General features: G+C 32.5%; 1 protein-coding gene and 1 pseudogene across 1 annotated transcript; one reads left to right on the plus strand and one right to left on the minus strand.

Moving 5' to 3' along the window:
* Positions 1-2596: 2596 nt before the first annotated feature.
* On the minus strand, positions 2597-3613 carry LOC107938057 (uncharacterized; annotated as a pseudogene).
* Positions 3614-7967: 4354 nt separating this feature from the next.
* Positions 7968-10173, plus strand: LOC107938046 (BTB/POZ domain-containing protein At3g22104). Its single transcript, XM_041082970.1, has 2 exons — positions 7968-8627; positions 9361-10173. The coding sequence occupies exons 1-2, from the start codon at positions 8565-8567 to the stop codon at positions 10168-10170; spliced, it is 873 nt and encodes a 290-aa protein (XP_040938904.1). The 5' UTR covers positions 7968-8564; the 3' UTR covers positions 10171-10173.
* The last annotated feature ends 6377 nt before the right edge of the window (positions 10174-16550 follow it).

Genomic DNA, 16550 nt, shown 5'->3' on the forward strand with positions numbered 1-16550 from the left:
TAGTCCTTTTTCTTACCTTTTCTCATTTTTAATGTTATTGTATTTATTATTACCTATTACTTTATTCTTATTTTATTTTTATATCATTATATTTTATCCACTTTTTATATTATTATTATATTATTTTTATTACTATGGTTTATCTTTACTTATATATACATATATATTTTTATGTACATATAGCCTTTATATAGTTTTTTGATTACTTCATTTTAATATTATCGTTATCTTATTTTATTTTTATAATGTTTGTGTTTATGTTATTATATATGCATACGTTGTATGTGTGTTTAAGGCCATGCATTTTATAATTATGTTATGTATATAATTTGCATATTGCCCCATATATATATTTTAATATTATCTTTTATGCTATATTTCTAGTACCATTATTATATATATATTTATGTACATACTTATGTAATATGTGAACAATTTTTTATTATATATTATATTATTATGATCGTCTCTAATATATATTACGTATATTTTATATATTCGTAGGTATTTTAATGTTAATAATATATACTTATACCATTTCATGTACATATTCTTGTATTGTTGGTTATATTTTTTATACGCATTATTTCGTGTATGTATATGATTTTATTTAATTGTTAGTTTTGTATACGAAATTCCTACGTGTATTTCTCATGTTATTTTATATATGTATTTTCGTTGTATATGTATATATTATATAAATGTTTTAATCTTATATGTGTTTTGCACATACGTTATGTATATAAGATTTTAACACTATATTTTATATATTAGTATATATATTTTAATCTTATTTGTCATATTTTTTCTTTTACACTATTATATACATGTTTCTAATATTATATTGTATATTCCTAATACTATTGTTTATATATCTATATATATATATGTGTGTGTATGTATTTGTGTAGTGTACAAAATAGTTTTATTATTATTCTTATCATTTCTAAGGTATGCATATACTATATATGTTCTATGTATGTTGTATGGATTTTTAATATCGCTAAATATATATTTCATCTTACACACGCATTCTTAATATTATTATTATGTGTATACATTCATTATTTTAATTTCGTGTTCAATTCTATTATTACATTATACCTTCATCTTTTCTAATATTATTGTCACCTCGATTATTTGTTTCAATATATCCCTAGCTTTTTCATTTATTGATTTTATTTCATATTATTTTACTTTGCATTATTTCGAAAATCGTATTCTTGTTTTGCTAATTAATTTCAATAATCAAGGCAACATATCGATTTAACATTAAGTCATCGAGTTCATCGCTATGTTGGGTGAACGTCAATTGACTCGTGTTAAAGCGATATACCCTTCTCAAAAACCGGAATAAACTAAAATTTCTCGTCTTTTTAATCGGATCACAACTAAACTTTACATTGAATTCGTATTTTTGAAAATTAAGACAACATGTGTTCATGAGATACCAATTTTGGGCGTCGTGAGGGTGCTAATACCTTCCTCGCGCGTAATCGACTCCGGAACCCTATTTTTTTCTCTGGATTTTAACGTAGACCTTAACTCGGCCTTTTTTTCTCGTTTTAAAGAAAAAGAAATCTAATAGGTGTCCGATCACACCTAGAAAAAGGATCGGTGGCGACTCCCGGTTTATCTTAAAACCAAATTTCAATTTCTAATTTTCTAATAAATCGCCACAGTTAGCGATCCCAAAACCAAAATTTTTACGTCGCTACAAGCATAGAATTTATTTATGTTATAAAAAATATGAATAAATTTTATAAATTAAAATATAAAAAATTATATAATTATGTTATAATTTAAATAAGATTACTTATAAATTCGTGTTTAAATTGAATATTTATTTGATAAAATCATATTAATATAAATAATTACATAATTATGTATATGTAAACATATAATCTTTTATAGTATCTAATTATTATTGGACATAAGAAATGGTAATTCAAATATAATTATTTGTCACCAATTTTAATTAATATCATCAACGGATAAATTGATATATCAATTAATATATGTAGGGTAATAAATAATTAATAAAAATGGATTTAATTAACTAAATATTTTAGATTATAAATTATTTTAATATATTTAAGTAATTTATAACATAATTATGTTATAATTGATTTAAATTTTATTAAAAATAATTATAGGAAATCTAAAATTACTATAGCAAATCTAAATTATATAATTTAGTATTTAACTTATGTAACTTGTTTTAATTTAATTAATGGATAATTAAAATTTAAGAAAAATAGAAAAAAAATATATTATATATATATTTGAAGGAATTGGTCATGCCTTTTGAAGATCATGGAGTTGAAGAAAGGCCTGATCCCCCGAGTGATTATCCCATTTTTCGGATTGTATGATCCTCTTCCTAGTTTTCTGCTTCGCCAATGGCGACAATGTGCCTATCATTGGCCTTATAATAATGAAGTAAAACCCCAAATCCTGTCCCCCCCCCCACCAGTTATAAATTACTGAGCTATCGGCAAAGGTGGCTTTGCATTGTACATTAATAATTTGGGACAGTAAAGAACTAAACTTTGTGGCTCAATTCGTTTCAAATCTCTTTTTTTATTAAAGCAATGCTATGGAGACTGATAATGTTAAAAAATGTGTCAAACTTCCAATGACCCAACTAATAAAATAACTTAAAACCAAACTGTAGCAAATAACAATATCAGCTGTCCCGCAAGACTGATAATGTCACCCAAAGATGTTTACATTTTTGTTTTATCAATGATCAGTAAAGTTGAGGGGGTTGAAACAAAATGATGACATCCCTTACTTTTCTTCGTCAGTAGCTGCAGTGGCGGAAACGTAATATGCAACAGCAAACAGCCCATGAACGAAACACACAATCCCCCCAATGGACAACAAATGATGGTGCATGAAACCACATGACGCCCTGGCTTTGTCGTTTGATATCATCCCTATCACCAGCGTCGACAATCCTACCGCTAATATGATCCTGATCAACCCAGAATTTACGTATGACATAAGGATCCACTTTTGATTAAATCCTAATTCCAATTTGGCAGTGCTTGATTTTGTGCAAGGCGGGCAAGGAAAGAATATTATATGTGCTTACTTACCATGTGAAAATGAGACATGCCATTGAGAGTTGCCTGTTTGGGGAGGCTCTTTGGAACTCTTCTTGGGAACAAACACACATGCACCCACCCAGCAGGTTAATGAGAACGTGGGCTAGGCTTAACAGAACTGCTGCACCCAAAGCTAGCTTGAAAGCCTCATGGCTTGGGTCTTCACTCAAATATCCACAGTCTCAGGTGCTTAACCTGTTAAAACAAAAGCATTGATCATATTAAAGCGATAAAACCTGGTGAATAAATTCATAGGATTAACAAAATGATGTAAACTCTTTCCCATGTGTAATCGGAATCGGTAATAGTAGTATTATGAAGACACCTTGTTTTGTGCAACTTCGGCTTGGATGCCAAGAATCCCTGCTGCAACATCCATGGCTACAATCAGAAAACAAATCAGAAGGCCTCTGAGTTTAAGCATATTTTATGATTGTTGATTATGATAGAGGACTTGAAGATGGGTTCCAAGAAACTAAGAGAAACAAATGGCAATTCTTCTTATTTTTTTGTTCAACAGTGGGATTAGCTTAGGTGGTATTTATAAGAAACTATAAAAAAAAAGAGAAAGCTTCTTTTATAAATACTTTAATGTTGCTTTTTTATGTTTTCTTGTCTTCTGATATTCTGGATTCCTTTCATGGGGAAGAAGAAAAGTAGGGTATAAATCAATGACCCGTAAATGATGTTGGAATTTTTTTGACTTTTTCACAGATTAGCAAAAATCACCCATTTATTGTTGATAGGGTCAGTAAATAGGTATGGGTAGTGGATTATGGTAAAATGAAAAGTACATATGAATTGTTATTTCGATTCTTAAGAAAATGAAATGGAGTTGCAGTTTGTTGAAATATAACTTCATTAGACTCATGCATCATTATATATATGGCAGTTGATGTGAGTCAAATCACATCAAAAGTGGAGAAAATTCCCAAATGTATGGTATAAATGATTAACGGTGGTGGTGGCACGTTTAAGAGGGAAACCCTGAGAAGGTTAGAATAATGGAACGTGAGCTAGCCATGACTTGAATCCTACTGCTAATGGCATGTGACAAAGGAAAAGACAAAAGAAAGAGTGATAAAGAAGGAGTCGATAGTTGATATAATCATGAAAGCAAGGAAGCGCGATGGAGATCACTGGGTTGGGTTATTGGGATACCCAAATTTCAAACATATTCGTTTGACTTGGTTGGGTTTCTTCACAGTTTGGTAGCACATTTTTGAAGCCCAAAGGAAGTTATCAACTACTTTCTCTATTCCTACAATTTGCCTAAACAAAGTACCATTGCTAGCCCTTTTTTTTTTTTGGGTCGAGAAGAAATATATTCATAAAACAAAGGAAGCATTCAGGAATTAGATTCACTAAGCAATTTGCTTCGCGGAGGACAAACTTGACAGAGATATGTTCATTCAACACACAAAACAGTCGAGGCAATAAGTTGAGACAATAAGTTAAAAAAAAAAAAAAAACCAAAACTGTTGGGACTTGAAATGCCTTTGGTTCAGCTATTGCATGATTTGTTCCAACATCAGTTGAGGCAATAAGTTTAAAAAGTTGAAAGTGTAGTGCGTTTTATTGACAATTCTAACTCGATTTTATATTGGTTAGTTTTTTATTAGCGAATGATGTAAAATTATTTTTATGTTTAGTAGAGAATTTAGTTTTGCATGGGAGAAGGAAGAGGAGTATTTTATTGATACCAGGCTTTATCTTTATCTTGTTTCACTTGGCTTTACTTGGTGATACAGCTATTTCGAATTTGTTTGGAGCTGAAAGCTAGCATTCAAACTTCAAATTATAGCTTGTTTTTGTCATTTTCAAATCTATTAATTTCTTGTATCCAAGTATTGTGCAGATAGTAAACTTTGTTTGTAAGTGATGTTTTTGGGGTGAGTAATTGTGTTGGGTTATAATTATTTATTGTAATTTAGTCATCTTTGAACTATTCTGACAAGAGTAAAAGTAGTATCTGAATTACTATAATAAATTGTGTGTACCATTTATTATATATCTCTTTATCATTTGTTAATTAACTTGCCTAGTTTCAATCATTGTTTGAACATTTAATTAAGACCAACACCAAAGGCTTTTACAAAAATTCATCAAGGATGAGTTGCCACAAACTCCCGCTATTCCACTCCAAGAAGAGACACATCATTTTATTTTATTTTTTAATTTTTTATCATATTATCAAAATTATTTTCTACATTTTTTAATTATCAAAAATTCTAGTCATTCAAGTTGAATTGTTTGATTTTTTAAGTCAACTTAAATAAGTGAATTGGTTTTTGAGTGAAAAACATACATAATTATATACATCAAAATGTACATAAAAATACATATGACAATATACAAACAATGTTAGAAAATAATACATAGTAATATATAAGGGTTATACATAAATGTATACAAAAAATACATTAAGATATACATACAATAATATTAACCTCAATATATTTATACAAATACACATAAAATTATTATGGTTATTATATCCTGAATTTACCATCATAAATCATTATCCTATATGTATATCATGCATTATATAAATAAGAGTTAGATGTTGTATATAAATTCAATACATCAAATTTATTTTGTAAATCAACAATTATAAATAAATCACACTTATAATATACATATTAATCATGTCAATCATGCATGCATAAAAAGAGATATACAACATATACATACGTAAACAAAAGAAGAAATAAAATTGATTTTTATCAATCGACATAAAATATGAAATTTTATAATTAATGACAAATGGGGAAAAGGGTAATTTGATGAACAATTTCACAATTCCAAGATTTCACGAGTTCATAACAAATTTGAAAGATTAATATTGATATTTTAAAAGGTGAAAGAAGAAATAAAATGAAAGTCCTGAGTTTAAAAAAACAAAAAAGACGATTTTTCAAAGTTGAATTAAATTGAACGGCTGGGGCAGGCGAGAGACTGAGACGACAGCATGCGAATCAACCGAGATGAGTAGCGATGCTTTAGGAACATTGGTTGCAATGACTGAACCGGGTAAAAGAAATATGAAAAAAGGAAAATTGTGGGCTAAGGATTTTCCGTTTCGAGTAAGATTTTGTGTTTTTATTTTTAGTGTGAGTAAAATTCGATTTGATTCAAAAAAATTTATAAAATGTTTAAAATTTGAATTAAATAGTTTGAGTTATTCGAATAAATCGAACAAAAACAATCAAAATTTTTAATTTAACTTGATTATGAATTACACATTTTGAATTATTTGAAATTTTAAATAAGAAAAGGCAAAACTACGTCGTTTTGATAAATGTTTATCCATCAACCTTAATTGTACAGTTAAATAATCTTGTACTTTGTCTACTAGTTAAATAATCAGTCCGTGTAAATGCAACATTGAATATAAATAATTGGATTCATTAACTCAACTCAAAATTTTTTTACTCGATTCAAAAAGAAATTCAAATTGAATTCGGTTACTGAAATATGATTCGTCAATTCAACTAACTCGAAATTTTTTTACTTAACTCAACTAAATGCTGACCCCTAATATCCCTTTATCATACAAATTAACTCCCTTTTTATAGTAAAAAGAAAACTTAAAATTCTAGATTAATCTAACTTAATGATTTAATCAATCTACAAGATAATACTAATTAATCTAAATAAATAAAAACTATTTATAAAATAATACTAATTCATCTGACTCCTAATTAATTAATAACAATATTAATAAAATCCACAAATATCCTACTATAAATCTAATAATAATCATCCTATTCTAATAATTATCCTAAGAAAAATTAATAATATAAAATCCTAGTCTAAATAATAATAAATAAATATGTTTATTTAACTAAACTTTAAAATGAAAATGTTAACTACACAATCAATGAATCAATCCCTCACTTAAATATGAAATTTTAAATTAACCCCTAATATCAAATCAAAGTTCAATTTAATATTGGAATTAAATTAAAAATTCAAATAAACTCACAATATCACAACTTTTTTATTATAATATATTTCTTTTTTTTCAATAATAAATTCAAATTTATTATGATTATCAAAACTTTTATTTTAATATAACTACCATGATAATTTTTTTTCAATTTTTTAAATTGATTATAATTATTTTTAAATGTTAATTTAGTAATATTATGAAAAAAATGGTTAATTTAGTAATATTATGAAAAAAATGGTATTCTTGTCAGTTCAATTTTTTTTCTAAACTCGTGTTTTTATATATATTATAGATAAATTACATCATATATAAAAATAACATAATATTTTTTAAGTCTAAGCTTAACCCATTTTTTAAAAGGACTAATTTTTTACCCAAGCCTATTTTCGAGCATAATATTTTTGCACAAAACCTCCAAATTTAGGATGAACTCTTAAGCTTAAACGAGTAGCCTAGTCCGTGAAGAAGCCTAAATCAACCTAACATAATCATTTAAAAAAATTGAACTTAATATTTCATAAGAATGAGATATTCAATCTTACCAATAACATTAAATTGAATAAATAGTTAAAAGAAAAGCAAATGAAATCATCAGAAGTCTATCTCTAGTTGATATCTGAAATAAGAAATACTAGTATTGCAGTGTCCTCTAAATTATCTTATTGACATGAAGAATGGATCTGAATTTGATTAGTCAGCCACTCAGCAAATCCAGTTGTATCAATTAGCAAAAAGAAAAATCTTTAAGGAGAATCCAAACACGATTAACAATAGTGTATTGGGGGAAACAAACATCAAACAATAATAAGCATCAACCATCATCCCAACTAAAAAGATGAATGTTTTAGTGGGGAACCATAAGAACATTACTACGAGAGAGAAGGAAAGCCAGCAAAAGAGCTCCACTTCTAAACTTCTAAGCTTTGTAATGGGGTCCCCTCCCTAGAAAAAACACAACGTTTTTCAGTAAAACATACCATTGTTCTCACTTGATTTGTAAGTGTTTATAGCTCATATAGAAGAAACAAGAATGTCATGTGGAGGTTAGGGCCTAGAGGTCACACAAACTACTGTTAAACTACTGCTGATTTAATATTATATATGTCATCTCTGTCTTGTACACCTTGTTGCTTATTGCTTGTTGCTTCCTTGCACTCTTTCTTTTAGCACAATTTTTAGAGTCTTCTCTTTGTTTATACTAGTTGAGAAATCACCACTTTGATGCTGCACCTATTTGATTACAATTCCCTAATTTTTTTCACATCACCAAACTCAGTTCCGTGACTATATAATATTTGTTTCTGTTTGTCTTTTTGTTTTCTAAAGAATAATGGTATATGGCTTTCTGACTTTGGGTACTTCTCCTTTCTTCCCTTTTCACTTCCTCATCACTTCTCTGAGTTCGTCGGGTGGTTAACTATGTCATCTTTTCTTCATATCTGATACAAGTTCCAAGAAGAAAGAAAAAAATTCTTGATTTGTGGTTATTTTGGGTCATGGCAGTTTGCTGTGATCTTGAAGTGGATGTTAATGGAGAGGAGACTTTCCTGCTAGACAAGGTATCTTAATTCTGTTCTTCATTTTTTCTCAAACTTTGCTTATAAAGTTGCATTTTTCAAGGGGAAAAAGGATTCTTTTTTTTCTTGCTTTCTCTTTAGAATGGCAGCATTTCATTCAATCATGTTGTGCTCAATTTGATGCGCTACACCAAACAAACAAAATGAAATTTTTGGATGAGCTCTTCTGAAAACTCTTGTCTTGTTTCTACAGTGTAAGAAATGTGGTGTAATTTTCAATTGCACCTCCAACATTTAATGCCCCTCCTATTGTGGGTCATACGTTCTTACCACTTTTCCATCTTTCCTGAGAGTCACACTGTTCACGGATTTTACAGGAGTGTTGTAGTGTTTCTTGTTTTCGTCTAGGCATTTATTATTGCTGCTTGGGGGTACTTTCATTCTTCGAGTCCTGGTTTGTTTTTATTCAGCCATCTTTTAAGAAAGGCCGAGGGTTGCTTTCATGGCATTGATTACTCTTCATTTCCCTGCATTCCTGGGTTTATTACTTGACATTTTTGCTATTTTGGCTTGATAAATGCATTAAACGGGGTTTTCGCTATGCCCATGAAGATTCTTATGAGAAAGTGATTGAGGACTGTCTTTACAATAATTCTCCATTGTTTGTCTGTTTGTTTGTCACCTTTGGCTGTTCATTGCTAGGGTGTTACGAAATTTGTTTTTTACATTGTTGTACAATAAAATATCTAATTCTGTTTTTGGCTGGCATTGGCAGAAAATTATTTGTTCATTCTCGGGCAGGTTAAGCAAATTATTTGATAAATCCACAAATGCCAAGAGAAATAAAGTGATATTCCGTGACTTTCCTGGAGGGGTAGAGAATTTTGAGCTTATAGCTAGGTTTTGTTACAACAATAGGAAAATTGACATAAATCCTTCAAATGTTTCCTTGTTATATTTTGCTGCTCAATTCTTGAAGATGAAAATTTCCATATCAGGAAACCGTAATCTAATAGAAAAAATAATGAAATCCATTGAAGAGATCAGCTACTGGACATGGTCTGATCTTTTGGCCACTTTGAAGCATTGCCAAGATTTACAATCTTCGGGTATAGTTGAAAGATGCTTGGATTCACTTGTTGGGAGGCTGGCCATTCCTAGTGAAGCAAGTCCTTGTGCATCTACCTCTTCTCTAGATAGTCCTGGGTTTTGGCTTGCGTGCAATACCAGAAGTACCGAGAGTTTGAAACACGGCTTCTCTCAAGAAACTTGGTGGTTCGAAGACCTTTCAGTTTTGAGTCCCGATATGATCGAAATGCTGATAAAATCTATGGTTTCTCGGAAGTACAATCATGTAATTATCGGTCGGTTCCTCTTCCATTACCAGGAGTCAAAGTTTTATACTGCCTCACCAGATGAGAAACACCTAGTTTTAGAAACCGTGATTGATATGCTCTACACTTTTGATACGAATTCTATTTCATGCAAGAGTTTGTTCAGAATTTATCGATTGGTGCTAAATAGGAGTGTTGACACCATTTTTTGGATGAAAACAGGGTCGACTTGGATTTTGAAAATAGGATGAAAAAGGAAATCGCCACCAATCTTTTTTGATAAGGTGTGATCGGGTCACCTCGAAAAGTGGTTGTTTTTAATAAACGACTTAATTTTTATTAAAACAAAGATTTTGGTCTATGAAATTCAAAAAAAAGAAAAACGGGTTCGGGAGTCGGTTACGCACGAGGAAGGATTAGCACCCTCGATACGCCCAAAATTGGTACCTAGTTGATTAATCAGTGTCTTAGTGTCGAAAATTGAAAATTTGAAGAGTTTTAAAAATACGATCCTTAAAAGAAACTCTGATAACGTGAATTGAAATATAAGATTCTCTTGTTCCGAAAGAATATCACATCCAGCACGTTAGGACACGACACTCTAAACCATCGAAACCAAGATCACCTTATAGTTTAATGAAACCATACTTTGAAGCTTTAAGAGGATATTTGGCTATTTAGTCGAACGAGGAATCGAAGCCCAGCACGTTAGGGCACGTTTTCTCGATTTTCCAAACGCGAAATATTGCCTCATTTAGAAAAATTTTCCTTTTGATGTTTAGTGTCAATGCTTGACAAAACAACAACGAATACGACAAGGTGAGCAAAGTAAAGTGAGTAACAACAATACAATAGGCAAAATGAAATGACGAGGCGATTACATAAACAAAGCATACAAATAAATAAATAGAACTAACCTTTTAGAAAAAGCACAAGTTACATGAATAAATAAACAAACGCCAAATAACAATGATGACAATAAATACAATTATGTAAAAATGTATATGCATGTATAATTTTAAGCCATAAAATAAGAAATGCATATAAATTATAGAATATGAAAACATAGATAAATATATACATATATGTGTAAAAAATAATATTATAAAAGGGTACATATACATGTATAAAAAAATAAATGTATTAACAATGAATATAATAGGGGTAAGAAAACCAGTATATACACAATATATATGTAACGTGGTACTAAGGATATATATATATACAATACAGTATTTAAAATAATATTTACGTAATACAAAATCTAATATTAAAAGGTATATGTACATACGTAATATATAAATACATATATAATATAATGTTAAAATATTTACATAATACTAAAATATTTAGGTAATATATCCATATATTGAAAACTAGTAATAATATTATCGAGGTATATACAAATATATCAAGTATATATACGTATTATAAATATATAAATATATAACAAAGCATAAACTAATAAAAATAATAAGAATAATAATAATGATAACATTGGAATATAAAAGAAACAAACATAACATTAATAAAATATTAAAATAAAGTGAAATAAAAATATTAAATATGAGAATATATATAGGTATACACGTACATAATAAAAATATATACTAATACATAATAATAATAATGGTAATACTAATAATACTAATAATATAAAAATAACAAGGATATTTAATAAAGATATAAAAATCAACAAAAAAAGGACTAAAATTGAATTAAAAACAAAGTTGTGGGGCCAATTTGAAATGAAAACAAAGAAAAGGGACTTAATTGTACGCGCGTGAAACGTTGGGGGACCGAAACAACAATTATTCCTTTCCATTAAAACGCAGCACATTGGCGGGGACTAAATCGAAAAGCGCGAGAAATTATAGGGCCAAATTGAAAACCATAAAAAACTTAATTGTGAAGCATCAGAAAAGCGGAAAGACTGCGCGCATAAATATCCCATTCAAATGAAAACACGCAGATCCTCTAGCGGGTCGGGTCGGATGGGTCGGGCATGGCCAAAACGACGTCGTTTTGGGGCTTAAGTGTAGCCCCCAAAACGACGTCGTTTTGGAGGGCTATATAAGGCCTAAACTAACCAAAAAAATCATTTGGGGAGAGGGAAAGAAAAAAAAAAAGAGAGAGAGGGAAGAGAGAAGGGAGAGAGAAGGGAGGGGGAAGGGGAATCCGGCCAGGGGGCCGGTCACCGGAGGCTCGCCGGCGCCGGCGCCGGCCACCGCACGCGGTGGCTGGAAAAGGTAAAAAATTTATTTTTTTGTTTTTTTTTTATTTTTCGATTATATGTGTATATATATGCTAGAAATGAGGAAGAAAAGAAAAAAATGGATTTAAGAAGATAATAGAGAAAAATAAAAAAACAAAATCACCTTCTGATTTATGTTTTCGTTCCTTGTTTCCCCTTTTTTTGTATTTTTCTCTGCTTTTTGTATTAAAATGCCGGAAAAAAAAACAAAGAGAAACCCCCCCAAAATACAACCAATTCTTCCCTTTGAAATCTCCAAAAAAAAACATAAAAATCCCCCCTATTACATTCAGATCTGGCATTTATAGCCATTTCAATACAATATTTTAAATTTCTTGCCATTGCTTCCTACCGTCTGCCTCTGTCTTAGTGTTTGCTTTCTTTTTGTCTTATTCTGCAGGTGACGGAAATCAACAAGTGGGCGCACATGGAGGAGTTGGTGGGAGTGTCAGACGCGTGGGGCGTGGTGGCCAAGGCTGAGGGGCATGGTGGCCGACATGGTGGCATGGAGAGTTGGGGTTTGCTGCTGAAATTTTGCTGAAAAATATATTAGATTTTGGGCCTTTTGGGCTTTAGGGTTTTGATTTGTTTGGGTTTAAATTTTGGGTCAGATTTTGGGTTTGTAAATGGGCTGTTACTTTTGGGTTTATTATTTGAGTTATTTTGTTGGTATGGGCCCGGGCAAAATGGGCTCGTACAGCTGCCCCTCTTTGCTTGTTGTCGTGTAACGAGAACAGAGCAAAGACTAAGAAGGCCAATTTTGCCCGGTCTCACCGAGTCTTGATTTTATGGTGCTTATCTTCTTTAAGTAACCTCATTTCAGTCCACTGCGTCTTCTTGCTTTGATCCACTTCACGGCAACTTCAGATACGCCTTGTAGCTTCAATCTACTTTGTTATGACTCCATGGGGATGAGATTTGTGTTTTTAGTCTGCTCCACTACTGCTTAGGGGAATAAGATCTGTAATCTTCACTCTATTCCACTGTTGAATGCAGGGAGATAGAGTTATCGGCTTCAATATACTCCACTGTAGTTAGGGAGGTAAAATCTGCCATCGTCGATCTGCTTCGCTACCAAATACAAGAAGGCAAGATCTGCAATCCTCAATCTATTCCACTGTCAAATACAGGGACAAGATCTGCTTTCTTCGATCTACTTCACCACCAGTATGGGAAGACAAGATCTGTATCTTGGATCCACTTACTATCAATATAGGAAGATAGGACCTGCTATCTTCGATCTACTTCACGCTAATACATGATGACAAGATCTGCTTTCTGCGATCTACTTCGCCACCAATATGGGAAGACAAGATCTGCATCTTCGATCCACTTCCTACCAATATAGGAAGATAGGATCTGCTACCTTCGATCTACTTCACGCCAATACATGAAGACAAGATCTGCTTTCTTCGATCTACTTCGCCACCAATATGGGAAGACAAGATCTGCATCTTCGATCCACTTCCTACCAATATAGGAAGATAGGATCTGCTACCTTCGATCTACTTCACGCCAATACATGAAGACAAGATTTGCTTTCTTCGATCCACTCCCTACCAATATAGGGAGACAGGACCTGTTATCTTCGATCTACTTCACGCCAATACATGAAGACAAGATCTGCATCTTGGATCCACTTCCTATCAATATAGGAAGATAGGACCTGCTATCCTCGATCTACTTCACGCCAATACATGAAGACAAGATCTGCTTTCTGCGATCTACTTCGCCACCAATATGGGAAGACAAGATCTGCATCTTGGATCCACTTCCTACCAATATAGGAAGATAGGACCTGCTATCTTCGATCTACTTCACGCTAATACATGAAGACAAGATCTGCTTTCTGCGATCTACTTCGCCACCAATATGGGAAGACAAGATCTGCATCTTCGATCCACTTCCTACCAATATAGGAAGATAGGATCTGCTACCTTCGATCTACTTCACGCCAATACATGAAGACAAGATCTGCTTTCTGCGATCTACTTCGCCACCAATATGGGAAGACAAGATCTGCATCTTCGATCCACTTCCTACCAATATAGGAAGATAGGATCTGCTACCTTCGATCTACTTCACGCCAATACATGAAGACAAGATCTGCTTTCTTCGATCTACTTCACCACCAATATGGGAAGACAAGATCTGCATCTTCGATCCACTTCCTACCAATATAGGAAGGTAGGATCTGCTACCTTCGATCTACTTCACGCCAACACATGAAGACAAGATCTGCTTTCTGCGATCTACTTCACCACTAATATGGGAAGACAAGATCTGCATCTTGGATCCACTTCCTATCAATGTAGGAAGATAGGACCTGCTATCTTCGATCTACTTCACGCCAATACATGAAGACAAGATCTGCTTTCTGCGATCTACTTCGCCACCAATATGGGAAGACAAGATCTGCATCTTGGATCCACTTCCTATCAATGTAGGAAGATAGGACCTGCTATCTTCGATCTACTTTACGCCAATACATGAAGACAAGATCTGCTTTCTGCGATCTACTTCGCCACCAATATGGGAAGACAAGATCTGTATCTTGGATCCACTTCCTATCAATGTAGGAAGATAGGACCTGCTATCTTCGATCTACTTCACGCCAATACATGAAGACAAGATCTGCTTTCTGCGATCTACTTCGCCACCAATATGGGAAGACAAGATCTGCATCTTGGATCCACTTCCTATCAATGTAGGAAGATAGGACCTGCTATCTTCGATCTACTTCACGCCAATACATGAAGACAAGATCTGTTTTCATGACTTCAATCCATCCCATTGCAACTTCAAGGGTATAGGATCTGTTCCTTTGACCTATAAAATCAATTTTATGGACCTATTTACGCCTAGTGTTTAGGATGATATGATCAGAGTGGATCAAATGCTCCTAACTAGATGTGTATGAATGATATTTGCAGAATGTCATGAGAATGATCCCCTTTTAAATGCTTAGGTTGTCATTACTCAAAATTTATTAAAGGTTCTATCACCGCCCCTTCTCGTTCAGCTGGTATCTTTGACAGAAAAACCCAAGGAAATAGTTGCAATTTAGACTATTCTTTTCTCAAATGTTTCCAACCCTTAGGTTTGGTTAGTTCTAAACAATAGTCCTGTTTCAGGTCCTCGTATTATTTAGAAACTTTCAGAGTAATATGCAGAACTCCTTCGGCATGTGTATTGTTAGTCCATTAATCGTTATTTCAATGAAAAATGCTTGAAAAAGATTATCAAAATGGACAAAATGAAATTTTGTTGATAGCAAAGCTCTAAACAAACAAATCAAGATAGCAAATTTTGCTGAGATACGAGATGAATAAGATGAAAAAGATTATCACAACGGATAAGATGAAAATTTGCTGAGAGCAAAGCTCTAAATGAACAAATTAATCAAGATAGCAAATGTTGCTAGAATACAAAACGAGAATAAATTAATCAAGATGATGTATTTTGTCAAAAATACAAAAAATGAATAAAATGGAAATAGGTGCCCCAGATATCGTAGCATGAGCTTCTCTGCCCCAAACTTCTTAAGGACCCTTTTGAACTTGATATGTGTTTAGAAGTCCTAGAAGGCTTTGTTGATGCCCCAAGATGTAGCATCTTTCTTTCTTGTTAATTCGGAGAAGACAAAACTACTCTATGCCTCATCTTTGATCGAAAATTTGAATTGCCCATTCCTGGGTTTTCAATTCAAAACCCCTTTGGTCTCAAGGTGCCCTTTGCGGGTTTTCGCCTTGGCCTCTCCTTTTTTTTTTAGGCAAAGTACCTCTTCCCTGAATCCGAATTCACAGGATTGGGCAAGCTTTTGCCATCCATCCCAGTTAAAATTAATGCCCCTCCTGAAAAGGCCTTTTTTACTACATAAGGTCCCTCCCAGTTTGGCATCCACTTTCCTCTGAAGTCTTTTTGTATGGGAAGGACCTTCTTCAGTACCAAGTCCCCTTCATGGAAGTTTCTAGGACGAACTTTCTTATTGTAAGCTTGCATCATTCGTTTCTGGTACATTTGACCATGACGGATAGCTCTTAACCTCCTTTCTTCAATCAAGTTCAGCTGATCATATCGAGATTGGACCCATTCTGCTTCGTCTAACTTTAGTTCTGAAAAAACTCGGAGGGAGGGAATTTCAACCTCAATTGGTAGCACTGCCTCCATTCCATAAACCAAAGAGAATGGTGTTGCCCCGGTAGAAGTCCTGACGGACGTTCGATAAGCATAGAGGGCGAATGGCAACTTCTCGTGCCAATCTCTATAAGTCTCGGTCATTTTTCCCACAATCTTTTTGATATTTTTATTGGCTGCCTCCACCGCACCATTCATCTTCGGACGATATGGCGATGAGTTGTGGTGCTTGATCTTGAA

Source organism: Gossypium hirsutum, chromosome A12, assembly GCF_007990345.1.
Source record: "Gossypium hirsutum isolate 1008001.06 chromosome A12, Gossypium_hirsutum_v2.1, whole genome shotgun sequence".
NCBI lineage: Eukaryota > Viridiplantae > Streptophyta > Magnoliopsida > Malvales > Malvaceae > Gossypium > Gossypium hirsutum.